Source organism: Thunnus maccoyii, chromosome 15 (assembly GCF_910596095.1).
Source record: "Thunnus maccoyii chromosome 15, fThuMac1.1, whole genome shotgun sequence".
In the NCBI taxonomy this organism is placed as follows: domain Eukaryota; kingdom Metazoa; phylum Chordata; class Actinopteri; order Scombriformes; family Scombridae; genus Thunnus; species Thunnus maccoyii.
The window spans coordinates 8,745,689-8,758,830 of NC_056547.1; the positions used below are offsets into that span (position 1 = coordinate 8,745,689).

Sequence of the window (13,142 nt, forward strand, 5' to 3'; positions counted from 1 at the left end):
TTTCACTTCATTGGATGGTTACTGGCGAAGAGGCCAACAGAAAAACAAACGGAGAGAGAGATAGGTATGACATCCAACAAAGGTCCCTTGCCAGACTTGAACCAAGGACATTGTGGATATGTGGCATGTGTGGTATCAATTCAAGGAACTCCAGTTGACAAATACTTTTGACCTGCAAAACTAATGATATTCCCATCAGCCCCACATGTTGCCCGTCTCTTTGACGGTGGGCCGTTCAGAACGGCTATTAACACCTCTGACAAGGTCTGACAACATATCATACAGAATAGATCTTTTCAAGCATGCAGCCTTTAGTCTTGTTGAGGCCTGTTAATGAGGTGATGAAGGCAGTGGATCAAACAGTTCAACCCTCCAGTCAGATATAAGAAGCAGCGTGGCCCCTGTTAGCCGCTAGGACTCATGTTTGATCCATAGACAGAAATTTAGTTTCAGGAACATTGGATTTGTCCTTTTGAATCTTCTCTGTTGGGCTGAAGTTCAATCCTGCTCAGTGTGGGTGGTTATTGAAGAGATGGGCATGCAGAACAATAAACATAATCACCATTTTTTTTTTAGAACGTGCTGTACTTCATATAGAAAAGAAAGGTCGACACCCTCAAATGTGAAATGGGAATAAAGGTCTACTCTAATTTCAGAAACAACTTTATTTGGAACATAAACATAAAATGTACAAATGAACAATCTCTATATAACCATCAACATATTCACAGAAACATATTAATCCAAAAAGCCAAGGCAGAAGCTTCCAAATAGCACATCACAAAATAATATATATATATTATATTATATATAATGTTTTTGATGGGCAATAGTAAAGGCAACAGAGTGCATAAAAATATACAGTTATCCTCTTGTAGCTGCCGGACAAACAAATAAAAATCACTTTAAATACACAGGGAACATACACACACAAGTGCATGAATCTACTGAAACTCAATGCATGTATTGTTACAATCATTAAACAAAACTGTAGCTGTTTTCCCACATACAGGAGTGAGTGAAACCCTGTTTGCCTGCAACAGTAGCAGAGCGAGAGCTTCATCTTCCTCCACCGTGGCTTCTGCTGCTGCTGCTGCTGCCCAATTATATTCCCCTGTGTGGCAGACTGTGCTCAGAAATTCATGAACAGTCACTGATCTGGCAGAAAATGACAAGCAACATCATCATATCTAAACTAAACACGTCCATCCATGTTCACCGGCTCACTGACGGCTTTCACAACTAAAAAGCGAGACGAGCAAAGCGATGGTTTGTTAAATCCACAGTTCACATGATACACAACACAGACCGAAACATTCACTTCACTTTGTTGCAATTGGAGATCATCAACACTAATGGTTAGATGAAAGCTAAAATATATCATTATGTTATATTACACTACGTCTCTGTACCACTATATACAGTCTTTCTCACTTAAAATATTGAGGTTTACAACGACTGCTGCTGTACAAACAAAACTTCTTTTTAATATAATGTGTGAGTTACCCATAGAATAATCATTCAAGAATGATGGAGGCATCAATGTCTAATAAAGCATATATTATAAAGGGCTTATTAGTTGTAACTAATACTGTATCAATATTTATTAAGAGATAAGTGTTAAGATTTTCCTACATAACCCATCAGTTCTGCACTGATAAATGTTTATGAGTTCTTAATAAACATATAAATACATTAATTAATATATTCATGACAGTAATCCATTAAGTCTGGAGCAATAAATGCTAATAAGTTGTTAGTAAAAGGAATTAGGTCTAGATGATCCACAGCTCTAAATGAGATGGAAAGTGGGGCATTTTTCTCCCTAAATAGTCAGCAGTGATCCCTTGTGGTTGCTGGGAACAGTTAACTTGATGTTTGTCATGTTGCTCAAAGAAATATGTCAATTCCAGATGTTTTATTTCTGTAAGTAGACTTACAACAATCTAGTTGTGTCCATCTCATCCACATCTACATCACATTTTAGTTTGGAATAGATTCTGGCTTTTGCATGGGAAAATTACATCCCCATTCTGATGATGATCCCATCTACTAAGCTCTGATTGGCTCTGATTGTTTTTCCAACCAGGAAAACTACAGTTAATGAGCACAACACCAGATCTACTTACTATTTGAAAAAAAGGTGTTTGAAACCAGGTTAGTGTTTTCCAGCTGAATTTAATTTATAGTCGATTTTAGTCCTGGCTGCTTTGGCGACATGCGTGGTTTACTGGTGGTAACAGCAGGTGTGGCTTGAGCAGTTGCTTTATCAGAAAAACAACAGAGGAGCAGCTGGTGTTGTCTGTTTACAGTGCAGCCAAACAAACTCATGTTGTTTTTAATAAAGAAGTCAGTCAATAGCATGATGATGATTCCATGCTGCTCACGGTATTAGTGGTTGTCCACACAATAACGGGGCACAGGGAAGCTGGTTTCTTTGCTGAGAAGTTGGAGGTGTGCAGCCTTGTTCCATTATTCCCTGCAATATTTGAAGCTGATTCTCTGTCAAAAAATGCCCAAAATGACCATGCCTTGTTTTGTGGACACATTTTTGATAAGTGATTGTGGGTAGCACTATCCTCAGTGACAAAAACATTGAACTTTCTGTGACTACTTCACAATAGAAGCCACCCTGCAGTTTGTTTGTTTTTTGCACTGGTGTGGTTTGCATTAGTGTGAATTAAATATGTCTCTGAAAATGTTGTGGTTAGCACTGAGGCTGATATCAGTGAGATCAAATTAAAAAACAGATTACGGGCATCATTTCCTGTGAATCCTTGTGCTGGTAGCAAATTTGAATGGCAGACTCTGTTACTGACATTGAAAACTACCATATAGAGGGATTCTTATGGGATGTAAATACACTGAATGCCTTTGGCTAAAAAAATCTGACATAAATAATACTGAAAACAGCATTTAATTTCATGCTAATCCTAAGGAATATAACTTTTAGCTACATAAAAAGAAAAATCAAGTTATGCTGGAGGGGTATACACAACAACCAAAGGGATACTTGGCAACTCAAAAGTTATTCTTACAAATGGCTTATTACATATCTATAAAGCATTATAAAAGTATCTGTTTCCTATGAATAAAGCCATTAGTCACAACTTTTAAACCCTTCATAAAGTATTATTTGTTTTGAATGAGGGTGATGCTGTGGGAGCTATTACTACACATATTAAACTTAATTTTTATGGCACTTTTTGAACTTAAGTTACAAAGTACTTTATACTGAATACCTCTCAGTAAACACTTGTCATTTGCAGTGGAAAAACCCCACAATGTCCTTACAGAGACTTAACCCCAGGCTCCGGAGCCCTCACAGCAGTCTGCCTTGGTTTTCACATGGTGCTCGAGGCTGCATCTGCGTCCTTCACTATAAATATAGGAACCGTTTTGTCAGTGAAGGTTCAGGTGTGACTCACCCTTTAATAGACTGTCTGCCTTGGAAAAACATCAGAGAAGCAGGATGGCAAATGGTTATCAAAGCTGCACGGGATGAGGTTTTTGGTATGAAAATACACCGTTCTCATCAGCCTAAAATCAGGCAGACATGCTTGAAGCGGAGAAAACCTGAATTTTGGTATGTACAGGGTCACTTCACGCATTGCAATTGGTGAATCAGAAAGGAGAAAGAAGAAATCCAAACTGTGACTCCATCCAGACCAAAGCCACCCAGATCATTTTGCTCCTGTCATGTCTTTTGTATCCTTTGGCGTAAAGCATCACTGACAAACACTGGTAAACATGTAGGTAGTTTAGTGACATCACATCACAGGATTTCTGGGTATTGGAGTTCACATTTTTTCCAGTTACCGCTCACAGCCGTGCAGTCTTGTGCAGTTTTAAAGATCAGATATGAGTCTTTGTGACACTGGCATTGAAGAGGTGGGGATGGTGTTATTGTTCACATTCAGGTTTTGTTGACTCAAACACAGTATCTTACTTAGGTAGGTCCAAGATAAGATAACAGTTGTCCGATTAAAACAGTGCTTATTTGTCAATGTTTGTGACTCTACAATGTGCAGGATCATTCTTGATGAAGAGCATGTTTGGCTTTGTGCCTCAAACACTGTCATTACGCATCAGTGGCTGTAATCTGTGTTTACATCTCCAGCTACAGCAGTCTGGCTTTGAAAAGGTCAGCAGGCACTCAGGAAACAATATCCGCATTTAAAAGACTCCATTAAGTGATGTTTCCAAACTCTTTAATCCTCGGGTGGCCCTCAGAGTCGTCCCTCTGGCCTCAAACATGGAGTCTTTCAAACCTCAAGCATCACTGAAATTCACTTTCCCATAAACGCAGGAGTCTGGGAACATCATTTTTTGATCAGACAGCAGTTCGTCTGTGACAGTAAGCTCCTCCAGCTCTGTTGTGAAGTGATCTGTGCTCTCCACAATTGATGTATCCTTGACTACGCTGTAGGTGAGGGCGACGCTGTAGGTGGCAGGTTTATCCAAGCTCTGCCGCCCACAGCGGCAGATCTTACGGAAAGCGGCGCGAAACTTCTGAGACATGGCGTTGTAGATGACCGGGTTGATGGCACTGTTGAGGTAGATGCAGATCCGGCAGAAGAGCAGGAACCAGCTGTTCAGGTAGGCCCGGTCCAGGAAGGAGTTGACCACCACTAAGGTGCGGTACGGCATCCACAGCATGGCGAACAGGATCACCACCACTGCCAGCATCTTAGTCACCTGTAGTGGGCAACAAGGAGAAATATGAAAGCTGCCGCAGCAGTAAAGCTCCCAGCAGAGCCGAGAGGCAAATCAATACTGTTGTTGAGCAATGAACAAGTAAATAAAAATAACAAATGAGGAGCTGCACATGTTATAATGTGAAGGAGCAATGATTGAAAGATAATCTGTTCTTGCATTTCATCATTTTGAGTTTATAGACATCCAGAGAAAGATGCTTTTTTTAGTTGACAGTGAAGGAGTTCTGGCCACAGATGATGCCACTTTTTAAAGGGTCATTTCACCCATATCACAAAAAGAAACAAAACAAAACATTTTCCAGCAAGTAGTATCCAAATGTTTTTTTTTTTTTTTTAAATGTACCCAGACTTTGTCATTTAAAAAAATCTGCATGGAAAAAAGAGAATTTTTTCCAAGAACTTACCAGAGGATTGTGTGTTTTTGATATAAATATGTGATGAAGTGCAATGCAGCAAATAGTCATCACAAGCCACTCACTGAAGTATTGACTCTTATCAAATGCACGGAGAATGTACAATACATTTCTAATACACAATTTTTATTGGTATTTTCTCCAATTTAGTGGCATCTTTTTGAACTAATCTGCATTCTTTCAAGAATATTTATTTTTATTAGTCATCAATTGGGTGGTTAGTTAGGTAATTGGTTTTAATTGACGTAATTTAACTTGATGAACTAAATTTGTTAATTGTGTTGCAAACATTTCATGGCACAGTGTGCGACAAAAACGCATAATAAGATGGACATTTTTGCAATTTTAGCAGAAGTCTTAGGACAGTAGTTTGATGTAACAGCTGTCAGCTTGTCAGCTGTGAGCCTCCTGCACCCACCTGTCTGCGGGAGGTCGCGGTGGAGCTGGAGTGGCGAGAGTTTTTACAGCTGGTGCTCTTATTTATGGCGTGATTGCTATGTCCGTTCTTCTTCTTCTTGTCTTTGGGGTCGGAGGGCAGCGGGTTGAGGAAGAGGATCCTGGCGATGAGTCCGTACAGGACCGCGGAGAGCAGCAGCGGTAACACAAAGAAGACGCCGAAATCGAAAAAGTAAATGGGCAAATAAAACTTCCTGGATACTCTGTAGCCGCAGGTGATGATGGTGATGTTGTCGTACACGAGCTCCTGGATGTCTGACAGGTAGAACCACATCACGCAGTAAAGAGACGTAAAAGCCCAAACGAATAAAATGATTTTCTTTGCTCTGGACAAAGTGCACAGAAACTGAGCTTTAATGGGGTGGCAGATAGCGATGTATCTCTCTATGGTGAACGCGGTTATGGAACAAGAGGAGGCGTTGATCCCGAGGTACTGAAAGTAGGTGATGCAGAGGCACCCATAGTGTCCAAATACCCAAGATCCAAAGATACTGTCCGTGATAGTCGGTAAACCAGCAGCTGTTAGCACCATCAGATCAGCCACAGCCAAACTGACCAGGTAGCAGTTAGTAGGAGTCCTCATGTGTTTGGTAGTGAGCACCACCAAGATGACCATAACGTTTCCAACGATTCCCAAAACGCAAATCACGAAAAGCAGCAAACTACTTATCACTTTGTACTGGATACTGTAGTCCGTCCAAATCCCTAAAGTGTGGTTCAGCTTTGGAGCTGTTGTTAAGTTTTCCATTTTGTGTTATCGGCTCAAATATCCGACGAAAAAACTGGACTTCACAGCGGATTTGTTGCTCCCCGACGCGCCCAACAGGTTTTACGCGCGACAGAAGCGAGAGATCTACTTAACTCTGCAGGTCTGGAAAAGTGTAAATCGACGTCTAATACTTTAAAAGTGCACTCAGACTTGTGCTGCACATCACACCAACATGAAGTGCCAAAGAGCTGCTCGGACTCCGGTGTAATTCCGTGGTCGTGTTGTGCGTAAAAGGCGATCCGTCGCCTTGCTCTCGTCCGAACAAACTGTGTCTGTCAGACAGATGGCGATTTGGTTTTTGAGCCCTGCTTTTGGCACGAGCTCTCATTACGCACACGAGGGGATTAACCCATGATTACATTTTCGAAACCAGACCTCCCCCATCAACAAAATGAATCAATATATTTGTGTCTATCTGCTGCTCTGACACAAATTGATGGTTTTTTTTTATTATCGACAAAATATAGCAGAAATCAGTGATAGCAATGCCTAAAAAGGTGATTTTAACATACAATATAGGTGTGCTTGGCACTACTTATTATGTTACTGTTCATGGATATAATCTTTGGACTGTTTATCTGCATCCTCAAATCGATTTCAGGCTGAAATCTGAATTCAGTTTGTGAGCTGCGTGATTTTACAGGGCAGTCTAACCTCCTCTGAATAGCCCAGCTCAACAGGCTGTCGCTTTAATGAATTAGGCTCCATAATGGAATTGCATGCAGTCTTTATATGATGAAGCTGGTCAATATTTGCTGGCTTTTAGGTGAAGCTGTAGGCTGACTCCTTGGTGCAGTGTTTCATTGGGAATCTAATTTAGAAGTGGATGCTTTTTGGAAGATGATGTAGTAGGCTGTACAAGCTCTTCTGCAGGACTGCATTTGCATCAAAACAGAGTCATTACATAAATAATGCTGTAAAATATGAATTGGATCGCTCTGTTATATATGTCCTAGTGACTTTCATGGATGAAGTCATGATATTGATCGCAGATGAATAAGGTGCTGACAATAAATTGTTTGTTGTTTTTCCAACTGCAATTAAGATCAGATTTTAGCAGGCATTTTAGAAATACTGAGGTCAAAGTTCATCCCAATGCAACATTTAACCCCTTCAGAAGATTTTGACCAGACAACAAAACAATAATTTATTTGAATATTCAGTTAAGAGTTAACATTTTCTTAACTCTTGCCCTCGTCACGTATCTGTAATAAAATTCTGCTGGAAAAATACTGAATCCTTTATTTATTTACCTTAAAATTGTCAAATTTAAAGTCACCCTCCACTCAAAAATGTGTTTTTCTTCTTGTTACTTCAGTTGATTGTTTGAGCATCACTATGCAGAATAATGTATGTGCAGAGTTTGACACAGAAGGCTGTTTTCACATTACTTTGCTGAAGGCGGAAAGTTTCTCTGTGTTTACCATAAATCTGAGTCCGAGTAGTGTATGTGCAGACAGTATTTTGCTCACAGCTAGTCTGGAGCCAAATGTGGTCCAGTATAAAACTTACACAAGTAATGTGGAAACTTGAAACCTCCAGTGCGCATACTGAGAATGTGAAGTAGGAAACAACTTGCATTTCTCAAAGAGGGAGAAGGATCAGAAGTCAGTAATTGAACTTTTTTGTGGAAAAAAACACATCAGACAGATGTTATTATTCCATATAGAGCATTTTTATACCTCTTAAAATATGTCTGGAGGAGAACTTCAAACATACTGAGCCTAAAAATACTGGAATCAGCCTATATAATACTCACCGTGTAATGTGCACATTTTTGACCACATATTTAAAAGTATCTTGAGGCTTCAAAACTCCCCAAATATCCAGAAAATTAGAGGATAGATAACTTCACTGTCCTCAATGGTACAAGCCCTGATTAAGACTGAAGGAAGAAAGATTTCAGAACAGTGGAGGTTTGGTGTTAAATATTAATTTCATTCGTATATGCTGTAACACCATCTGTCCATGTTTCACCATCAGATGTGACAAACATCTTTATAATATCTTTATTTCAGTATTTCTACCACAGCTGGTAAAATAACAGTGTATGAACTTACTGAAGAGTCCTCCTGAAGCAGGGCTGCAACTAACACTTATTTTCATTATCTACTCATCTGCCAATTATAGTCTTGATTAGTCGATTAATCATTTAGACTATGACATGTTGATAAATAATGGATGAAATGGCATTTAGAATTTCTCAGAGGCTACTGTGATGTCTTCAGATTGCTTGTCTTGTCTGACTAACAGTTTAAAATGTTAAGATATTCAATTTATTGTCATATATGAAAAGGAAAAACAACAAATCACCACATTTGCGAAGCTGGAACCATCAAATATTTGTCATTTTTGCTTGAAAAATGATGATTAGTTGATTATCAAAATAGCTGCTGAGTAATTTTCTGACCATCAACTAATCATCGCAGCTGTTTCTTTGCAATCACTTACTAAAAAAACCTCCCTGATACACAGTGCACTTAAAGCAACAGTGTAAGTACAAGCTGCTTCTAAAATGTGATTACTGAATACTGTAATGATATTTTTAGTTAATAAAAGTACTAATTAGTTCCTTGTCCAACACTGCCTTCTGTGCTATTTAATTTGTGCTGTGCCTAACTGAGTGGAAAGCTGATACATTAAATTGTAATATATGAGTAAATGAAGCTGAAAAATAGACCAGTTCTTTGTTGTAAAGCCAACATGAAAAACACAAAAAGACAGATCTGCAGTGCGTAACCTTCATTAACTGCCGTGCTGCCCAACAACATGGGAATCTGCAGGGTTGCCTGTTCTCTGCACAACATTGTGGAGGTGGTAAACTCTCCTCCACACCAACTGTGCACATTCTCCAGGAACTGTGCTGAAAACGGTGACGATCACGCCAACACGCCGTGTTATTCATTGTGCTGCGAGCGCTGAAGTCGCCAGCCGTCCATCACGAGCAACAGGTGGACCAGGACAACGGGGAATTACATAATAACGACGCCCTCCCCTTTTTCTCCCATGATTCCCATCATCTCTCAGCGAGGGAAGAGTCTGTTTTAGATCAATTGCTTTTACGCATGTTTGTTCATCTGCTTTTCAGGCCTGGGTGAAGTCAGTTGACACAAATCTGATAACGAAGCCGGTTTGTTTACTGTAGCAGGTTTTATGTGACTTTTCCTTCTTTCTAAATTGATTCAAATTAAGAGTTTACTGCCCTTACTTTAGAGTGGAAATCTACTCTGAGCAAGGGAAGAGTCTGTTTTAGATCAATTGCTTTTATGCATGTTTGTTCATCTGCTTTTCAGGCCTGGGTGAAGTCAAGTAACACAAATCTGATAGTAAAGCTGGTTTGTGTGTAGCAGGTGTTATGTGAGTTTTCCTTCATTCAAAATTCATTCTAAGGAAGAGTTTACTTACTTTAGAGTGGAAATCCACTCTACTTGGAAAGGTTAACAATATGGTTTTAAGAATGGTTCTTTTGCCAAGTGCTGCACTCGAAAATGGCACAAAATGAGACTCTAAAGGAGTGCAATTATACATGCATCACATAGGTGCAAGACTATTAAAAAACAGCCCCAATAGGAAAAGAGTAATGTCTGCACACTTATTCCAAAGCCACAATTTTTAATCAAATAAACATTTCAATCATCATCAGGTCAAAATGTTCTGCAACATCTTGAAACATTGAAACCTTTTGACATGACAAGGATTCCACTTAGATCAAAATGTCATCTATTTGAATAAAAATGGTGGTTTTGGAGTGAGTCCAAAAGAAGACTTTAGCCAACTGTCAGCTTTTTATCTCCTGGTTACAAATGCACAGAGTGAAAATGTTGTGGCATAGCCTCAAAACAGCCTGAACTTCTTTCTCTGATCTGCTCAGTTATTATTGTCCCTCATGGGAAATTTAAGTTGCACACAAAAACAGGGAAACATTGAAAAATTAATATCACTTAGACAGAGTGACACACAACAAAAGCAATAAATACAATACAAAAGGGTGATTTAAAACAAATTAGTAAAATTAAATGAAAACAGGTAAGACCAGTGGATATGAACAAGTTAAAAATCAATTAGACAGTAGGACAATAAGACAGGGACGGCCTCTTTTTGGTTATTACAAAGGGTGTAAATTAATTGCAATTTGTTTTTCTGGAAATGAGTAAAACTGTTTACATATTCATGCTTTAATCAGTATTAATTATGTTGTTATGTTTCATTATTGTTTTATCATTATTGTCCAGCTTTATCAACTCTGTTTGATTACATTATTCACATCCCAGCAGCAGTGGCCGAGAGGGATTTGTAGAAAATAACTAAAAGAGTTTTACTGCCACCCAAAGGACAAACCTGATCAGTGCTGCGACTGAGAGGAAACTGATCACCTGAATTTATAACAGACATTTCTATTACATAGTCCCTATATTTTTGATGGTCATTCCACAAACTCAAATCCAAAGAGCAGTATAGAGGTGACATGATGTGAGGGGAGATGAAATTATGATGCAACAAAAGTCCTTGGTCAAAATCAAACCAGGGATGTGGAAATGATGGTCAGTATCATAAACCTCCAGGCCATCAGGATGCCCTCCAAAGAACTGTTCTGGCTGTAATCTAAAATATCTCAAAGACACTTTTTAAACAATAACTGACAGCAGTGTGTGTGAGCACATGCAATGTTGATTTTAACCTTTACATGGATATAAATTTAGATTTCTAGTTGTTTTTACTGATTCTATCGGACAATTTCCGAAATAAAACAATAATCCTCTTGAGTACAGTCTGAAAGTCAGTTACATTGTTATCAGCAGAGCAGTGTGATTTCATAGATGTCAGTCTTTCCTCTTAAATTTACTTTAGGAAAAGCCAGGCAGCAAAATCAACCCAGACATGAAAGGAAATTACATTAAAGGACCAGTGTGTAAGATTTAGTGGCATCTAGTGGTGAGGTTGCAGATTGCAATTAACCATCCCTCCCCTTTCAAGCAGGAGAACCTATGGTGGCTGCAAAACTCACAGAAAATGAGAAAGGCCCTCTCTAGAGCCAGAGTTTGGTTTGTCCGTTCTGGGCTACTGTAGAAACATGGCAGTGCAACATGGCGACCTCTGTGGAAGTGGACCTGCTCCCTATGTCGATATAAAGGGCTCATTCTAAGGTAACAGAAACACCACAATTCTTATTTTCAGGTGATTATACACTAATGGAAACACACTTACGAATATTATATTCCATTTCTGCCAATAGATCCCCCTAAATCTTACACACTGGTCCATTAAGTAGGATTTTAAATGCAGGATTTTTACTTGTAATGAAGTATTTAAGTTGTGGTATTGATACTTAGGTAAAGGATCTGACTGGGTCACCAAATACAGAGTAACACCGGCATTCTCGAGACTGCATCTGACAATCCTGAAACAAAGATTACAGACTTCATGAAAACTCACCGTAAACTCCCACCAGAAACAGTAAACAACATAACCCTCCATTGGTACACCATCAACCAGAGGACGCAGACCAGTCATCACAAAGTTTGAACATTTTCGACAGAAAGAACTGATCAAAAGCAGAGGGAAAGAACTAAAAGGAACTAAATTCAGTCTGAACGACCAATTTCCAGTAGTGGACAAACTTTACATTGACGGACAACTACTCCAAAACACAAAGTTAACCCCATGGCTCTTTTAAACACATCATAGACATAACGATCAACATGATGTACCTGTAAACCCCTCGAACGTTCTTTGCTCTTCTTTTTTGTTTTTTCCTTATTTATATTCATTTTGTTTGATTCTTTTTCCTCTCTTTTGCTCTTCTCACTCCACACCTATGTACAAACTGGCTCTTATTGCATGTATGCACAGACTCAGACTGTCGCCCCACATACAGACAAACACAAACACACAATCTCCGACCTTAACATCACCTCTCTATCTTACGTCCATTCCTTACCTCTCTCCTCTCCCTCTTGCTCTTTTTCCTCTCTTAGTTTTGTTTTTTATTTGCTTATTTGTATTATATTTGTGTAACTAAAAAAACTGTTATATTGTCAACAAGAAGCATGCACAAACACACACTCTAAAAGAGGCTCACTCAAACATAACACAGACACTCAACTTAATAACATGGAATGTGTGCAGCATTCGTTCTCATACTTAAATGGCAAAAATCTTAAAACATCTTATTCAGCTATAGGCAGACATATGTTTGCTGCAGGAGACTCATTTATCACATTCAGAATTACATAACTTCAATCTCAACAATTTATCAATCAAGTATTCTCACCAATTTACAACAGTAGACAGAGAGGTGTCTCTATTTTAGTAAACAAAAGAATCCCTCTAATTCACCACTCCATAACTGCTGACTTGGTAATGAGACATGTTATAATTACTGCATCCATCTATGACAAAAAATTCAAAATTGCCAATACATACAGTCCCATTAGTGACGATCCATCTTTCTTTGACACATTTTTCTCTACATTACAAGAACCAACAAATATCATAATTAGCGGGGACTTGAATACAGTAATTAATCCTACAATTGATCGGTCAAGCACGGCTGGCAGTTTGAGAAATTGGCACTCTACCGAATTATAAAAACAATACATGAGAGATTTTGATCTTGGCGACAGTTGGCGAATGAGTAACCCACCATCTAGAGAATGTTCTTATTTCTCCTCACCACACCAATCATTCTCCTGATTAGACTTCTCTTTGATCAATAACACACTTCTAACCAAGGTATCTGAAACCATCATACATCCAATCATTATTAGTGACCACGCACCAGTGTTC

General features: G+C 38.9%; 1 protein-coding gene across 1 annotated transcript; it reads right to left on the reverse strand.

Annotated features, from left to right (window-relative positions):
- Positions 1-3,063: 3,063 nt before the first annotated feature.
- Positions 3,064-6,575, reverse strand: trhrb (thyrotropin-releasing hormone receptor b). Its single transcript, XM_042436054.1, has 2 exons — positions 5,550-6,575; positions 3,064-4,698 (listed from the first exon to the last, which is right to left on the reverse strand). The coding sequence occupies exons 1-2, from the start codon at positions 6,333-6,335 to the stop codon at positions 4,273-4,275; spliced, it is 1,212 nt and encodes a 403-aa protein (XP_042291988.1). The 5' UTR covers positions 6,336-6,575; the 3' UTR covers positions 3,064-4,272.
- Between the last annotated feature and the right edge of the window lie 6,567 nt (positions 6,576-13,142).

Excerpts from the sequence above, each read along its gene's own strand:
- trhrb (XM_042436054.1), bottom strand. The coding sequence starts at position 6,335 with ATGGAAAACTTAACAACAGCTCCAAAGCTGAACCACACTTTAGGGATT. Across the intron at positions 4,699-5,549 it reads CCGCGACCTCCCGCAGACAG|GTGACTAAGATGCTGGCAGT; the intron begins GTGGGTGCAGGA and ends TGCCCACTACAG.